General features: G+C 56.8%; 1 protein-coding gene across 3 annotated transcripts in view; it reads left to right on the forward strand.

Annotated features, from left to right (window-relative positions):
- Window positions 1-14,255, forward strand: part of MAPT (microtubule associated protein tau) — a 93,751-nt gene extending 79,496 nt beyond the window's left edge. For all 3 annotated transcript variants that reach the window (XM_080826587.1, XM_080826586.1, XM_080826585.1), the window contains 4 exons: window positions 5,960-6,052; window positions 9,249-9,330; window positions 10,693-10,805; window positions 13,787-14,255. In XM_080826587.1, coding sequence (XP_080682713.1) covers window positions 5,960-6,052; window positions 9,249-9,330; window positions 10,693-10,805; window positions 13,787-14,002 — 504 coding nt within the window. In that variant the 3' untranslated portion in view covers window positions 14,003-14,255. The remainder of the gene's footprint in view (window positions 1-5,959; window positions 6,053-9,248; window positions 9,331-10,692; window positions 10,806-13,786) is intronic.
- The last annotated feature ends 3,001 nt before the right edge of the window (window positions 14,256-17,256 follow it).

The raw sequence follows: 17,256 nt of genomic DNA on the forward strand, positions 1-17,256 counted from the left end.
ACAGCCCGCTCTGCACCTGTGAGAAGACTGTGGGGCTGCGACCAGTGTCTCAGGACAACAATGACTGCAAGAGAGAAACTCACCATCAGCAAACCGCCCCCGCCCCCACCGCTGCCTGTGGGCTGTCACACACCAGCAAACACCCACCTCTTCCTGCCAGCCCCAGCCGCACCCCCATCAGCCCAGGCTGCACCCCCCCAAGCCTTGAGTTCCTCTGAGGTTGGCACGGAAAGCGTGGGCGTCCCTGGCCCCGTTCCAACAGTTCGGCACAGACCCCGGTACCGGGGTGGAGCATTTCCCACTGAGGACCCTTCCGGGGCCAGAATCTGCCCCTTGTACCCAGAGCTGCCCACCTGTGGGGGAGGAGTCCGGTGGATGGGGGCAGCGACCTGAGGCTCTGGGTGGCCCAGTACCCCCTCCTTACGACCTCACCGTGCTGGGCGCAGACCTATGGCCTCACATATACTGGAGGGGCTCAAGGGGAGAGGAACACTTTATCTGGGGCTCCGTGGGGTAGGACGCAGGGAAGTGGCCTAGGGAGGAGGAACAACTCCCCTTAAATCCCATGGAGGACCTAGAAAGTTGCTGGAAACAAAGAACATCTCAGCCATAACGAAGAGGAACACTAATCTCCAGGGAAAACAAGGAGCCTGGAAACAGGAAAGAAGGCACATGGGATCCTCGGGGATGGCTTTCAAAACGCCTGGACTAAAGGTTTCCGGAGCTTTCCTTGAGATCGGTGGGGCCCTGGGGCCTCCCGTGGGGCCCGCCAGACAGTAAGGGCTCAGTGGGAGCTTATTTCGACCGCAAAAGAGCCGGCGCTGTGAGTCTGATGAGTACCATGACCCCCTGCATAGGTGGTCCCTGAAGGAGGAGAAGCGAGAGGGTCCAGTTTGAAAAACCTGCAGAGACTGATAATACCCAGGATCGACGTAGATCAGTGACTAGGGGGAAAAAATGTAAAACATCTGTGTTCTGCTTTGTACTTTGCTGTTTTCATGATTTGCTACTATGAGCAGGTGTTGCTTGAAGATTCCAGGACAGAATTATTTTTAAAGGAAAATGCAAATAGTCACTTGGCCACTTGAACAGAATCAGCTGAATCCACCAAAGGCTGGGGGAGAAGGCCCGGCAGGCCAGCACTGCAGACCCGGGTGCCTGCTCCCGGGGGCAGCGGCTCTCCTCCCTGACTGCAGGAGAATCACCTGGGGAGGCTTGGTGGGGGAGGTAGGAGATTCTTGTAAAAATCCTAGTGCCAGAGCCTTCCCCAGGCCCATTAGAATCTCCCAGGGAACCTCCCCAGGTGTTCTCAATGTGCAGTCCCCGCTGAGACCCGGATTCTCACCTGCTGGCTCTGACCTCGACCCCTCCTAGGGTCTCCTGTGCTATGCAGATCTGAGGACTGAGCACAGAGGGAAGCACAGGGGTCCCAGGGACCATCCAGAGTGGGAGACAGACGGAGCTCACTTGGGGCCAAGGCCTCCTGGTCAGAACTGGGGCGGAGCCTATGGCTCTGAGGATGTCCAGACCAGTCCTGCAATGCTAGGGCCCCAGGCAGGACAGAAACCAACCGAGAGAGCCGAGGGGGATCCCCCTCCGTCCTCCAGAGCTTTGGACTGCAATATTCCAGGTGGCCACAAGATGGCAGCAGAAAGCTGTGTCTGTCTCCACACGGGAGCACTGAAGACTGTATTTTTAATCATTCTATTTAGCAACAGGGTCCCAGTTCTCTCGTAAAAAGCACACAGAACCTTTACGTGAAGTCAGTTAAGTCCGTTTGTACCTGGGATAGCCTGCCTCTCCTGGATCAGGGCCAGGGATTCAGCTGAACCTGAGCTGAGGGGCCCGGCCTTGGGACAGCCCTGTAACTCCCAGGCCCTCCGGGCACCTCTCCCTGTGCACAGCATCTGTATCTCTCAACAACCTTGTGTAAATCCCATCATATTAAAGATGCACCCCGTACACCGACTCTAGGGGTGCCAGGCTGGGCCCAGCCAGCACCAGGCCATGCTGGAGACAGGCTTTGCCAGGGACAGCCGATGGACACTGGACCGGGCTGGGAGCTCCTGGGGGGAGGACTGGGCCATCTGGAGCATCTTGAGAGCTCTGAGCCCGCACTGAGTCAGATCAAGGCCTGGGGAGCATTTGGCACAGGTTCAGGTCCTCAAGGAAATGGACAAAACCAAAGGGAGCTTCTCTTCCTGCCTGCCCCACCCCAGCCTCTCCTCCCGGATCAACCCTGACTGCAGGAATTTCTCCGTTGACTGTGAGTCCCTTGAATCAAAATTTGGAGATTTTGAAAACATCGTTCTTTCCTTTGATGAGGATTCTCAGTGTCTGCCCAGAGCCAAGGCTCAACATCCTACATGTTGCTGTAGCCGAGAAATTAAGTTTCTGGATTTCAGTTTCATAAAGCCAACCCTTTTAGCTCCCTTCTGAAAATCTAACGCTTCGTGATGGGTGTTGACTTAATTTGACGACTAACAGTAATTCAGGTCTTCTTTGTAAATATCTTTATGTCTACTGCCAAATCCCACAAAAAAAAAAATTGTTGCCTTTTTTGTGGGATTGTAACAAGAAGAAGCCACATTAAAAAAAAGTCTATGTGCGTTGCAGATCTTGTTGCTTAATATCGCTAAATTCATTTGGTGAATTTCTTAAATGGATTAGTTCAGAAAACAAGGTTATCTTTGGTGCAAAACTGGTAAGTTTTCTTAGTCAGATAAGGAGGGTTATGGAGCTCCTCGTGGTCCCCATTTTGCCTTGATTTCCAGGAAGCTCGGAGTTCAAGGTAGTTAGTGATCCGTCTCATGGTCAGTCCTGAGGACCTCTCCTCCTTTGACCATTACCCTTTTAATTTTGTTGTATTAGTATTTTGTGTGTTTGTGTGTGTGTGTGTTTTCTAATACTAGACAGCCCCAGTGCCTTTTGTGAAAGCAAGCAAGTCTGCCTCTGGGACTTCACCAGTGGAAAGGGATGAGTAAACCATGAAGTAAACCCTTCTGTGGGGACAGAAGGCGTTCGGGTCCCACTCCTTAAAATCTGAGGGTGGCACGAGCTAATTCAGAGACACTGTGCCGAGGGGCGGCAGCGAGTCCTTGAGAAGCTGTGTGAGAAACCTTGTCCCTAGTGCTTCTCCCGCTCCTGCCCGGGCTGAGCCCTACATCTCCTGTGCTGTTGTCACGTAGGTAACCTGTAGTGAGGTCTTGATGTGAGAAGGTCGCTGAACCCCTCAGGGCCTCAAATGGTCTCCTCATCACCAAGTTAGGGGCATGGCCGGTGAGGAAGATGATGTGGAATTAGATACTTACCCAACCGCTAAATGAGGAGTGGTTTTTACATTTCAAAACCAGAGAAGAGGGGCACCTGGGTGGCTCAGTCAGTTAAGCATCTGACTTTTGATGTTGCCTCGGGTCATGATCTAAGGGTCATGAGATCGAGCCCTGTGTTGGGCTGCATGTTAGACAGAGAGCCTGCTTCAGATTTTCTCTCCCCCTCTCTTAAAAAATAAATAAGTAGGGGCACCTGGGTGGCTCATCGGGTTGAACTCTGCCTTCAGCTCAGGTCATGATCTCAGGGTCCTGGGATTGAGCCCCGCATCGGGCTCTCTGCCCAGCAGGGAGCCTGCATCCCCCTCCTGTCTGTCTGTCTCTCTGCCTACTTGTGATCTCTATCAAATAAGTAAATAAAATCTTTAAAAAAAATAAAAAACAGAAGAAATGACAAAGTCTAAATTTATAAACATGTGTAGAAAAATATACACCTACCAGCAAAAAGGGGGCAAAGGGACAACTTCATAATAATAATTTTTTTTTTAAGATTTTGTTTATTTATTTGACAGACAGATCACAAGTAAGCAGAGAGGCAGGCAGAGAGAGAAGGGAGGAAGCAGGCTCCCTGCTGAGCAGAGAGCCTGATGCGGGACTCGATTCCAGGACGCTGGGATCATGACCTGAGCCGAAGGCAGCGGCTTTAACCCATTGAGCCACCCAGGCGCCCCAATAATTTTTTTTTTTCTTAATGCAGAATAAGCCAACAATGCAGTCCCCATTTATTTTAGTCAAAGAAAGCAAACCAAGTCTTTAAGTGTCCGATGCTGGCAGCCGTGTGGCAAAACTGACTTTTTCCATGGTGCTCATGGGGTAAATTAATCCGACCCTTTTAGAAAGCCTCTTGGAGAGTTATACTGAGAATTTTTAGAATATTTATAACTTTGACCCAGAAATAATCCTTCTGGGACTCTGCTATGAAAATAATCCATCATATGGAAAGAACTCCTTGCAGAAAGATGTTCGTGGTGAAACCGGTTTTGTCATTTAAAATAAATATCTGGTCACACAGATATCACAAAACGGAATATGACATATTATTTAAAATAATGCTTTTCATGACTGTAGATAACACAAATGCTTAGAAGATGATGCTACTTATGTAAATAAGACCCTTTAAATGTAGTTTTATTTATAGATCTGTGACTTCAAGGGAACAGAATGAAAAGTTGATTGTTATTGGGTTAGGGTAATGGGAAAACTGTTTTGTGTTTTTGCTTTTTTTAACCTGTTTTTCAAAATCATAATGTTTTGTTACTTTTCTTATGAAAAAACGAAACATAGCTTTTTATTTTAAAGAAACATAGAAGAGAATGAAAAAGGTGGGCAGGTGCGTGCTTACCGGCTGTTTCAAGCCAGACCCCAGTAAGGTTAGGGAAAAAAAACGGGATGGGGTCCAAGAGAAGCTTACTCTGTTTTTATTTTGTCATGCTAAGGACATCTAAAAATGATAAACATGATCTGCTACCAATGTAATTTAATAACTAATAATTTAATAAAGGAAAGGCCATTTGAACACCAAAAAATAGGATGGACAGATTTTGCCGTTGTGTCCTGGTTTCCTCGTTTTGAGGAGGACCTTGAGGGCTGGCTCTGGCTCTGGGGTCAGGGTTTGGGACCCTTCTCCCCCCAAAAGCCAGGACGGGGCTCTGCGACACCCCTTCCCCCCATCCCCCCAGCCACAGCCACCCTCGTGGGTCCCGAGTCCCTGGAGCAGTGGCCCCAGCCCGGCCGGTGTTCCCAAAGGCCACATCAAAGGGGTTGGTGCCATTTCGTGAATTTCAGAGAGCAACTGGTTCTTACTGGGGAGCTCCCACTCGCCAGCTGGTGGCTGTTCTCTGTGCAGAACAGAAGTGAAGGAACCGGAAGAGAAGCACACGGTTTCCCAGCAGAGAGTGAGCCGGGGATGAAGATGTTACCCCCGCTCCGGCCCACCAGACTCTCCTTCTCTCTGCCACGGTTGTTGGTGTATTTTAGTTTTTAGACAAATTGAGTAAAAATCAGTCACCACTGAAACGGTGGTGTCTTGCGCAGAGGGAGGCCAGGATATTTCTCTCTCCGCAGAGCCCTCTGTGTCCTCCCTGCAATTCTCACACCTAGCCCAGCGTCCCAACGAAGCCCCGGGCGAGCTTTCCAGAAGCACAGAGACCAAGATGCTAATTCTAGGTCCGGGTGGGGTAAAAATTCTGCAGGTGATTCCAGGGCCTCCCAGCCTTGAGGACAGGCACAAAGAGCTCTCGAAGGTTCGGGCAGGCCTGGTAGGTGTGTGAATGAGGACACGGATGGGACTTTGTTTTTCTTTAATTTATTCATTCAGTCACACAATTGAGCACATCTCACTCCATCCCAGCCTGGAGGACACTCGACTGGGTTTATAGGTCTCCGAGGTGCTGGGGGGGGGGGGGAATGCGAATCGCCTCCCGGTAGACGTGCTTTCTAGGCCCAGCGTTGCCAGGTCCTCGCAGTTCTGGAAAGCCTTCCCGGGGCAGCTCCCCTGAGGAGGCCTCCTGCCCTCAGCCTGGCGCCGCCTCTCCCGGCCACGAACGAAGCTGGCCGGAGGAGGACCGTAGCGCCGGGCAGGGGGGTGCTGGGCGTGGTGTGTCACTTATCCTTTTCTCTGGCTATCAAAGGTGCAGATAATTAATAAGAAGCTGGATCTTAGCAACGTCCAGTCCAAGTGTGGCTCAAAGGATAATATCAAACACGTGCCAGGAGGCGGCAGTGTGAGTACTTTCACACTTTCCCCGCACCCCACTGCCGTTTGTAAGAGGCAGCGTGGGTGTAGATGCTCGCGAGACATTGCAGAGAATAAACCATCCCCTGGTTCAGGGTCAGCCTGTGTCCCGGTACCCGTGGCCCGGGCTCCCCACACTGTGCCCACTGTTGTGGGGGGCCTGGGCTGCCCCAGCACCGCTGGGTCCCCTGGCCAGTGCAAGCTGCCAGGGCGGTAAAGGGCAGATGACCCAGACCCTCTCTGTCCCAGACCAGAGGCTGGGTCCTCACCGTGTAACACCCCGGGGGGCGCCACCCACCGTCCAGTACGGGCTCCTGGAAGCCCCACAGCCCGCGGGAGGTTGGGCCGAAGGTGGTGGCACCCAAGTCTGGGCTCGGTCACCTCCTCCCCTGTGATGGGGGCAGGTTGACTTTGACAGCCCCGGGGACAGGTGGCCCGCCTGGGCTGACGAGGAGACGCAGCGTCTTCCTGTCCTGCCTCGGGCCACGAGAGACGTGCGTCCAGTCTCTGTTAATGTTTGCACCCTGCATTTGCAAGGGACGAGCAGGCCCCCAAGCCTGGGCTCAGGCTACAAACAGCCCCACCCCTGGCTGAGCCATCTGGTGCAAAAGAGCCCAAAACAGTGCCCCAGGGGACCCTGCCTGCGGGCGGCAGGCGTTGCCAGAAAAACATGCTTTGCACCCTTTTAAGTTTGGCTTCCTGCAAATGTCCTGGGGGCACCTGGAGTCCCCAGTGGGTGAGGGCCTGAGATCTGGGGCTGGTATCCTCACTGCTCACCCACCCACTTTGTCAACTCTGCCGACCCCCTCCAGCCTCTCGGTGGCCACACACAGTAGGGGCATCCAGAGGAACGGCACCCCTTCTCCCCGGCCCCCTCCCCTGCCTCTGGGTGGGCTGGCAGCCCACCTTTAAACCCATCTCAGTGGGAGGCCCAAGCCCCTTTGAGGTCCCCCCTCCGCAGGTGGGGGGACAGTTCTGAGAGCAGGGATCTCACTCCCAGCTGGTGGATCCTGGGGGATGGTGGTAGCCCCTGGCCAGCTCTCTCTCCAGAACATGCCCAGCCCGGGCCGCACCCCTGTGTCCAGCAAACCCACCCCCACCCCGAGGTTTATTCTTGCAATGTGCCGCTGTCCCCACCCTGAGCACCCGGACCCCGCCGCTGGTCCCGGGACTAGCGTGTGCTTCCCACCGCTGCTGCATGATGCTTCGGTAACGCTTCCTCACCGGTGTCTGCTCCGTGTCCCCTCTGTGTCCCCGGTCCTTGCGCTCCGGTCCCATTGCTCCCAGAAGCCAAGGGAAGGTGTGGGGACGGCCCACGCCCCTGGGCTCTAGGTTGCAGCTTTGACTCCTGGAGCGCTGGTGTTGCTGCAGACGTGGGCTCTGGCCCGGGGAGGAAGGCTCTCTGGTGTGACACCAGTCTGGTCAGCTGGTGGCGGGTGTGCGGGGAAAGCCAAGGCTGTGGGGCCCAGGGGACCACAGACAGCAGACCGCTCCTCCGGGCGTGAGTTCTGGGGAGACTGTAGCTTCCCACGGCTGCTGGCCGTGCCCAGGACCTCAGGGGCCTTGCTGGGGGGCAACCCCTGTCTGACCTGTGCTCTCTGCCCGCCTGCGGCTCACCTGTAGGAGCTGGCAGAGAGCCCAGGACTTCTCAGGCTGGCCCTGAGCGCTGGTTTGCCGTAAGGGCTTCACAGAAAGCTCTTCTCCTGGTGGACAGTGGCTGGGGGGCTCCAAGCAACTTCCTGTGTTCTGGGGGCGCTAGACAGCTGGCCTGGGCCCCCGCCTCTGGCCGGCTGCTCTCCCTTCCCGAGCCTGGTGGTGACTTCCCAGCAGGCAGACCCCACTCCTTGTCCATCTCCTGGCCTGGCCTCCTGCCCTCAAGCAGTCCTTTCCTTCTGCCCGTCCAGGTTCCTCCGCCTCCCTGCCCCCCTGTTCCCTGGTCCAGGCCAGGAGGAGCTCCTTCCCAGCCTCTCGGCGCCCTGTGCAGCACCTGCTGTCTCCCAGACCTGACTCCCTCAGAATCGTTCCTTCCCCCCCCCCCCCGGGCTCACCCTCCCAGGCGTGGCTGCCACCCTGTGCCCCCCCCAGCCTTACTCCGCACACCCAACACAGGCCAGGCAGGGGCACCTGTCAGCCCCGCTCAACTCTCCATCAATAAATGGCAAATGCCAGCACGATTTTCATTAACTAAAATAATTTGGAATCGTTCCAGATGATTTAGACAGAAGTAGATCTCCTTTTTTTTTCTGGTTCTCTGGCTCCAGGCCATTTCTCACCTGGGTCACCCGGGGGGCAAGGAGTGGGAGGCAACTCCGCACTCCATGGTGACAGGCCTCTTGTACCCATAGGTGACCTCACACTGGTGGCTGCTGGCAGCTTTAGGAAGTGTCCATCAGTGACCATCCAGGGATCCCCCCTCCCCCGCCATGGCTATGGGGGGTGCTGTGGGCGTGTCCCCTCCAGGGAGCTGTGCCTTGGGCTGGGACTGGTGGCTCACTCAGGGGCTGTCACCCCCTCCGGAGGGCAAGCTACACGCTGGCCCCTCAGCTGGTTCTGAGGAGCCCTGAGGCCTCCCCTACCTGTGTGTGTCCCAGCGGGTTGTTCTGCGCCGCCTGGCCATCTCCTATCGCTTTGCTCCCTGGGCTACAGAACCGAAATGTCCAGGACACTGTGTGTCCAGGTGCCGGCCGGCTCTGGGTCCTGCTTGCTGACTGTCAACGCGCCCGCTGCGGTGCTGGGGTTTGTGGGAGGCTGTCCTGGGAGCAAACCCCCCACCGAGCTGCTCTGCCCACTCCTCTCTGAGGCCCAGCCAGGCCCAGCCACCGGCAGACCCAGCTTCCTTGCTTTTCCAACAAGATTTTCTAAATGTCGCACACACGGATCATGCAGATCCTTCTGCTTTGTCCCCACTTACTGTGGCGTCTGTGTCGAGGGACGAGGGCGCTCCAGTCCCACTGTTACTTTGTGAAACCCGCGCCTCCCCCCCCCCCCCCCGCGTGGGGCAGGGTTGGCAGAATCCGAAGATGCAGCTTCCCACCATGACGAGGGGTGTGTTCCTCGGGGTGCCAGGAAGCACTGTCCCAGCAGGGCCCGATCTGCCGGACACAGCTGCTTCTCAGGGTGTGCTGCCCACAGTGAAATCATCCTGTTTTATTCTTTGTCTCCCGCTCATCGTCTCTCACCTCCAGGTGCAGATAGTGTACAAGCCAGTGGACCTGAGCAAGGTGACCTCCAAGTGCGGCTCGTTAGGCAACATCCATCATAAGCCAGGTAGCCCCTGCAGAAGGCGGGAAGGTCGGGGATGGGGGCAGGACCGGCTGGGGGGGTGCCTTCTCCTGAAGTGCCTGGGAGGGCTGGAGGGGATGGGCTGGCCAGGGGGGCATTGGAAGTGAAACTTTCTGGGCCCCGGGAGGGGCGGCTACCCTGTCTTGCTCCTGCGTGGGGTGCTGTGCTGGCCAAGGCAACGCGAGGGGGGAGGGCAGAGGCTGGTCCTGAACCCTAACTCGTGGTTCTCCGAGCAGGTGCATGTAGGGCCTCTGGAGCTTGGGGAAGGCCTGATCTGGCTCCTGGAGGCTGGCTTGTTTGGTCCCTAGCCCACGTGGGGGAACCACTTCACCAGCCATTGCCATGCCCCCGCTGTGACTTTGTTTCAACAGAAAATACTGTTGGGGCTCTGCCATGCTTGCCTTTCTCCTCCCCGTCCCACACCATGTAGAAGCCAGAGCTAGTAGCAGTAGATCTCTCTGCGATGGTGGGGCTGTTTTAGACCTGCTCTGTTCCGTATGGTAGCCACCAACCACGTGTGGCTGTTGAGCCCTGGAAACGTGGCTAGTGCATTTGACGAAATTAACAACTTTTTAAAATTAAAATGTAAGTAGCTACACGTGGCCGATGGCTACCGTCTTGTCCAGGGCTGATGTAGACTCTAACTCCTGCCTGGGAGTCCAGAGCGAGGGCTTCTGCCTTAAGCCCGATTCAGAGGGGCATCGTTGCTTGAAGCGTTCCCGTGGGGAGGGAAGGCCGGCAGACACGTGGTCTGGACTGTGTTGCATCCGTTTCTGGCTTCCCTGCCGTGGGGGGTTCGTCTCTGCCGGTGAAAACCATCCCTCGCCTGGGGCCACCATCCTCCCATGCTGGGAGCAGCTTTCTCAGGTGGCTTTATCCTTTCTCCAGAAAGGAATGGCACTCGTCACTTCCCCAGGCCGTGTCCCCCATGCTTGGGCTCGGCCCTGAGCATCCAAGGGAGGAGAAGTGTCCAGCCCCTGGCTCAGTTAGGGCGCATGTCGCTATTTAGTTTCATTCAGAGAGCTTGCAGGGCTGTGCCTTTCGGGACGTTGGCATAGAAAGACTTCACTCTCTGCAAGCTTAGAGTGCGGAACAGCTCCTCCCGGACTGAGCTGTCCGTGACCCGTGTGGTAACAAAGGCGGAAACGTTTGTTGAGCGAATATCGGATGCCCACCTTGATGAGACAGTTGCCGCAAGCTGTCGTCAGGCCCCGAAGGGCTCACCTGGGCCCCAAGCACCTTCTGAATGAAGGGTAGTCTTACCCCCTCGGAGAGGTGGGCGTCTTCCCCGGCATCACGCGCTCTGCCCTCCTCCAAGGCGCCGTGCCCCCATGTGCCTTGTTTCAGGAGGCGGCCAGGTGGAAGTCAAGTCGGAGAAGCTGGACTTCAAGGACAGAGTCCAGTCGAAGATTGGGTCCCTGGACAACATCACCCACGTCCCCGGTGGAGGGAATAAAAAGGTAAGCAGGGCAGGGCGGGGAGGAGGCCGCACTTGGATATGGCCGTGAACGGTTTCGCAGCCTGGTCCCGTTCTCCAGAGGAGGAAAGCCGAGGGGCCTGTCTTGGTCGGCTTGATGGGGATTCTCGGCAGGACCGTGATTACCAGATCTGATGTCCCCCCGCCCTCCCCCCAGACTCTGATAGGTCTCAGGAGCCGCCTGGGCACCTGGAGTTTTGAAAGCTCCCAGGGGATTCTTCCGTGCCCTTGAAGGTGAGAGCCGCTGTCCTCGGTGACAGCAGAGGCCGGTGGCTGGCAAGCATCCGTGCAAGGAGGTAGCAGCCCCAGAGCCCGCCCCAGCGCACCACGAACAAGTCATGGGAACATAACCTAATTTTCTAAATGGGTCACTAGGCAGTTAGAGCAAAACAATGCTGCTGAAATCCAGGTTCCTCCAGAGCACCTGCCTGTCTGGCACAGAAACGTCCGCGGGGAGGCTGCTGGCCAGAGACCTCGGCAATCCCCGCAGTTTCTTGAGTCTCCGGGTCTCACTGTGTGAGCGTGGGGGAGGGGGACACGAGGATGCGTGTGGCCCTGAGCAGGCTTCTGCTGGGGGCGTCACAGGATGTGGGCTCGTGGCTGCCCTTTTCCTCTTCTGCTAAAATGCAGCCAAAACGCCCTCTGGGGGGTTCCCACGCATGCCCGCCGTGAAGTTCTGGAAACAGCTCTTCGACCAGTTTATAGCACCTCCCAGCAGCTGACAGCTGTGGGGGAAGGAGAAGGAGGGTTCCAGAATGGGCACAGACTCTGAGACCTAGCCCAGCGTTGAGAAAGTGAGCTGCCCAAGGTGGCCCGGCTGGTTGGACATGGCAGCCGACACAGCACGCTGGGCTAGGCAGGAGCCGGCTGGGCCCATCGCCCCCCACCCCCGACCCTCATCCCCCGTGACTCCTGGGTCAGCACCGGGCCTTCTCGATAGACACACCCCATGTTGTGTTTGAGGGGAAGGCCCTGCGGTACAGTTTTGTAGAAGCACCTCCTGGGATGGTCTTAAAGCAGAGGCTGCAAACTCAGGCCTGCCCCTCCCTGGGTTAAGGCCTTGGTGACTCCCTGGGTGAGGGAAGGCCTCCGCCCACCCCTGGAAGCTTCTGTGTCCTGAGCAAAGCTCTGGGCTTGACTTTGCTTGGAGGCGTGACCCTGGGCAGGATGGGCGAAGGGCTCTGCACGCATTTCTCCATCAGCAAAATGGACAGAAATAGCCACATCCCAGGGTGGTGGGGAGACCCAGATGAGACCATGTTCTGGAAGGTTCTAGGTACTTTGTAGCCATCTAAGAATGTGAGTCCGAGTCAGGCCTGAGTGTGAACTTCTGTTTTAACTCACCTCTGTGTAGGCTCAGAAGGGTGGGCCTGGCCCACCACCCAGAAGACACTGTCCTGATCCCAGAGCGTCCCCTCGTACTCAGTCCCCCACTTCCTGATGTGATGAGCAAAGCTGCTAACGAGCAGTGGAACACAGGGCCCCTGACGCCTGGGCCTCTTCCAGTTTGGGAGATTTGGGGACATTCCCAGGACCCTATCGCTTTTTTCTTCAAGACTCTACCATTAATGCTCTTATCAAATGTTATGTCCCAACAGCCTTTCAAATACCGTGATAGGGAAGGGCTGTTTTTGCAAAGCACTGCACCAAAATGGACAAGATACCCATAGAGCTTAAATGGGAACCTGGCTTTTTGTTAGACCCGCATTCACACTCCCTGCAACGGGGGCTCTTCACCCCCGGGGCCGTGGACTCCTGAAACCTTGCGGAGGAATTGTGGGTGGGCGAGAACATGCCTGCCCACGTATACATTTTCCTGGCTTCACCAGATGGACAACGGTCCCAGGGCCCAGAAGAGCAGGGAATTCCTGTGTCCACCACGTCAGGACTCATCAGGGATGATTATGAACTGCTCATGTCTCTAGCAGATGCTTTGAGTGTCCTGGGTCTCCTGTGGAGCAAAGACCTCTGGGCCTCTGGCTATGTTCCTGTTTCTGTACTTAACAAAGAACTTCATCACGCCAGGATTTCTAGCCCACCTGCCAGTGCTGCCCACAGCTGCTGCCACCTCCAACCCCCCCCCCCATCACTGGCAATGGGGAGGAATGTGTGAGGCTCATGGCTGGCCAGCAGTGACTCTGGTGGTGTCCCTTACTCATCTCTGGCTTCTCCTTCATGCTTTTTTTTTCTCTTTTCTCTCTCTCTTTTTTTTTAAAGATTGTATTTATTTATTTGAGAGCACAAGCAGGGGGTGGGGGTAGAGGGAGAAGCAGACCCCCTGCTGAGGAGGGAGCCCGATGTGTGGCTCGATCCCAGGACTCTGCGATCATGACCTGAGCCAAAAGTAGGCAGACGCTCAACTGACTGAGCCACCCAGGCGCCCCTTCTTCACGCTCTCATTTGCAGCTTGTTAGTATCTATTAAAATCAAATGCACATGGCTTTGGATCTTCCAGCCATTCTGCTCCTAGGATGCATCTCCCCGTGTGTGAAACGCTGTGCACAGGCTGGTACTCAGACAAGCGTTGTGATCAGCAAGGATGCGGAACAGTGCGAAAACCCGTGCGCAGGGGAGCAGGTGCATTTTGGTAGAGGGCGGTGGAATGATCCTCGGGACAAGCATCGGGGAAACCAGGGGCCGATAATGGAGGTTATTAGGCCAAGAGACTGAAGCGTAAAGCATGTGATATCGTCACTGTGTGTATTAAATACACAGACATGCTTCTCATATATCACGTTTGTGCACGTGTGGGAATTTCTGGAAGGACACACAAGACACGAACGACGGTCCCTGCGTCTGGAGAAGGAAAGCGGGTGGCCGGCAGGCAGGTGACGCGGGAGCGCTGTGTAGGTGTCCCCACTGGAAAGGACACGGCTCCCTTCCCCCTCCTCAGCCCGTGGGCAGGCCCGGGCTTGCCCCCCTTTCTGGGGCTTCGCTCACCCTCCCTCGCCTCCTCTCTTGCAGATCGAAACCCACAAGCTGACCTTCCGCGAGAATGCCAAAGCCAAGACCGACCATGGGGCGGAGATCGTGTACAAGTCGCCCGTGGTGTCTGGGGACACATCTCCGCGGCACCTGAGCAACGTGTCCTCCACGGGCAGCATCGACATGGTAGACTCGCCCCAGCTCGCCACGCTAGCCGACGAAGTGTCCGCCTCCTTGGCCAAGCAGGGTTTGTGATCAGGCCCCCGGGGCGGTCAATAATCGTGGAGAGAAGAGAGTGTGGAAAAAAAAAGAATAATGATCTGGCCCTTCGCCCTCTGCCCTCCCCCAGCTGCTCCTCACAGACCGGTTAATCGGTTAATCACTTAACCTGCTTTTGTCACTCGGCTCTGGCTCGGGACTTCAAAATCAGTGACGGGAAAAAGAGCAAATTTCATCTTTCCAAATTGATGGGTGGGCTCATAATAATAAAATATTTTTAAAAACATTTAAAAAGATGGCCACACCCAACATTTCCTTGGGCAATTCCTTTCGATTCTTTTTTTTTCCCCCTCTGAGTAGAAGAGGGTGGAGGGGCTCTGAAAGCTGCTTCTGGGGCATCTCAAGGGACTGGGGACGCCCCCCTCTGCCCCATCCTGGGGGTGTCACAGAGGCAGCGGCAGCAACAAAGGATTTGAAACCGGGTTCCATGTTGGAGCTGTGGACCGATGTCAACCTTGTGGGGGGGGGAGGGGAGGGAAGGGGAGCCCTGGGAGAGCCTGGGTGGGGGGAGGGAGAGGGCAGAAGGGAGGGCATGGCAGGGGGTGACAGGGGCTTGGTGGGGAGGAGCCGCTGCCCTCGGCCTAGAAGGGCAGCAGGAAGGGCAAACTGCAAACTTGGACCAAGCGGCCTCCTGGGCTTGGTGGCCCCGGGTCTGCTGCGGGTCAATGTGCCACCCTCTGGAGAAAGGCTCTGGTCCCTCCCATATACCGCGAAGGGATGGTGGTGGGAGGAGGTGGCCGGTTGGCGGGAGGGTGGCACCTCGCGGATCGCTTCCTCGAAGACTGACCTTGATGTCCCCAGTGCTGGCCTCTTTCTCCCTCCCTGCAGGGTGGGGGTCCTGAGCTGAGGGGCTTCCCTTGGCCGCACGGAAACCCTGTTTTGTTGAGTTCTGAAGGTTGGAACTGCAGCCACGATTTTGGCCACCTCATCGATCTGGGACTTTAGGGCTAACCGGTTCTCTTTGTAAGGACTCGTGCCTCCTGGGGGCATCCGCCTGCTCCCCAGCCTGGGCCTCTGGCATCTCTGGGTGTGCGGGGCTCTGGCGGGTGGGTCCTGAGCCTCCTGTCCTTCCCATGGCCACTGCAGCCACCTGCCTCCCTCCCCCCACCCCCCACCCCCGCCATGCCCGTGTGTCTGCTGTGCAGAGCCCAGTCACTGCCTGTCCCCCTCATCGTGTCACAATGTCCCGAGTCCCCAGCCTCACCACGCCCCTTCTCAGCAATGGATGTTGTTCAGATGCGGGATGCACCTGCTCTCATCTGAGGGGTGTCCGTGAGTGAAGAAGGCAAAGCCCGGGCACACGGTGAGACCTCGGTCTCTTGGTTTAAGCTCTGCTCACCAACTGGTGTGTCCCCCACGAACCCGATGACCTTCCTCAGTTCCTTATCCCCCACCTCTCCTCACGGACGTGAGCCCAGGCGGGCTCAGCGAGGACCCGGGATGTTTTTGCCTTGTTTACTTGGAGAGCCTTTTCCTCCGTGAGGGTCTGGCCCCCCTCCTGAGCTGAGCTGGCAGCAGGTTGGCTGTCCCGGTTTCAGAGGTGGCACCAGGACAGGCAGGTGAGGGCCCCTGGGCAGGACCACACCACACCCCGTCCCCCCCCCCACTTCCACCCAAGCTCGCGACTGCCAGCCTCTGAGAGAGCCCCGCCACCGCCTGACCCCTGTGCGGACCCCCGGAAGGGGAGCACGCCCCCTCGGAAACGGTCTGTCCCCCCGGCCCAGCTGGAAGCAGTGCTGACCGTCTGTCCTGCCGGAGCAGCTGAACATATACATAGACGTCGCCTTTCCCTCCCCGTCTGCATCCTGTCGCCTTGTAGTCGGATCTGTTTATGCTTGGATTCACAGAGTGACTATGATCATGAAAAGGAAAAAAAAAAAAAAGGACGCATGTATCTTGAAATGCTTGTGAAGAGGTTTCTACCCCACCCCGTGGGGGTCCTAGATGTCTCCCCCTCCTTCACACACACTGGGGCCCGGCTCCAGGGGACCAGTGTGGCTCTACCCTGCTGGGGCCTCCCGATTGGAAAGGCTTTCGCAGCCTCTGGGACCCACACAAGACCAGATTGTGACATCCGAGGACCCTCAGCTTCGAGGAAGGCCTGGAGCACAGGACGGAAGCTACGGCGCCCCCTCGCGGCCCTGCCGGGGTTTCCCTCTGTCAGGGCGGAGAGCGGAGGATCTCCAGGCCGGCCTGGTTTGCAGCAGGAAGATGGCCCTCTCTGGTCCCAGCCAGAAGCCCCCAGCAACCCTGAGAGGGGGTCTCGGGATCCAGTAACAGCCGGGGAGAGGCCCGCAGCCCGGGTCTCCCCACTGCATCCCCATAGCCACGGCAGGGGTTGCGCCCGTCCTGGAGCAGCCCTGGGAGCCCGAGCCACCCGGCTGCAGAGGGGGGACCCAGCCCAAAGCCTCGGTCGGAACCCCGCTGGCCCGGCACAGCGAAAGGGAACCGCCTTTGTAGAAAATCGCTTTAGAGAAATTCAGCAACCTCGGGCCCAGTCTCAGGCATCCCTGGGGGCTGGGGGAGTAAAGGGCCACCTCTCCAGGGCCCAGGGCTTCGTTTGCAACCAGGTTTCCGTGCAAGGAATCATCTGGGCCCGGAATTGACCACTGTGAGGCTCTCCATCGCTTTGAGTCCCAGCTGTCTTAGAAGGGTCCTGAGGAAGAGAAGGGAAATGCGGTTCAGAGTTGGTAGCTCTTAGACACACGGCCCCTCCTCGTGGCCATGGACTCTGGCTGCCCGTTCTGCAGTTGCTGAGCCTGCTCTGATACCTTATTCCTAGGGCCTTGCTCAAAGGGCCCTGCAGTCTCCCTGGCGGGATGGACTACTAGGGACGGCCTAGACCGCACAGTTTAGGGTGATCGGGTCAGTGCTGGCTGGGAGACTGCAAAGGGATGCTGGCTTGTGACCTTGAATGAGGACAATCCCCCCTGCCCCCTGCTCCAGGGCTGGGCACTCTGCCACCCTCACTGCCCCCACCTCCACGGTCAGTGTCCCTTAGGTGGGCCAGACAGGCTGTGCTGTATGCCTGGTCCCTTCGAGCCCTCCACTCACTTATCAGTAGTTCCATTTAAATTGACTTCAATGCGGAGACTGTATCCTGTTTGCTTGTCGTGCTTCTGGGGGGAGGGGGGAGGAACCTGTAAGATAGTTACCACGGGCAGAGGGAAGTCTTGGAGGGTAGCAGTTCAATCGCCTTGTAACCCTTTTCTTCAGATCACCCACGGTTT

The sequence above is a fragment of the Martes martes genome (genome assembly GCF_963455335.1).
Source record: "Martes martes genome assembly, chromosome: 16".
Classification (NCBI taxonomy): domain Eukaryota; kingdom Metazoa; phylum Chordata; class Mammalia; order Carnivora; family Mustelidae; genus Martes; species Martes martes.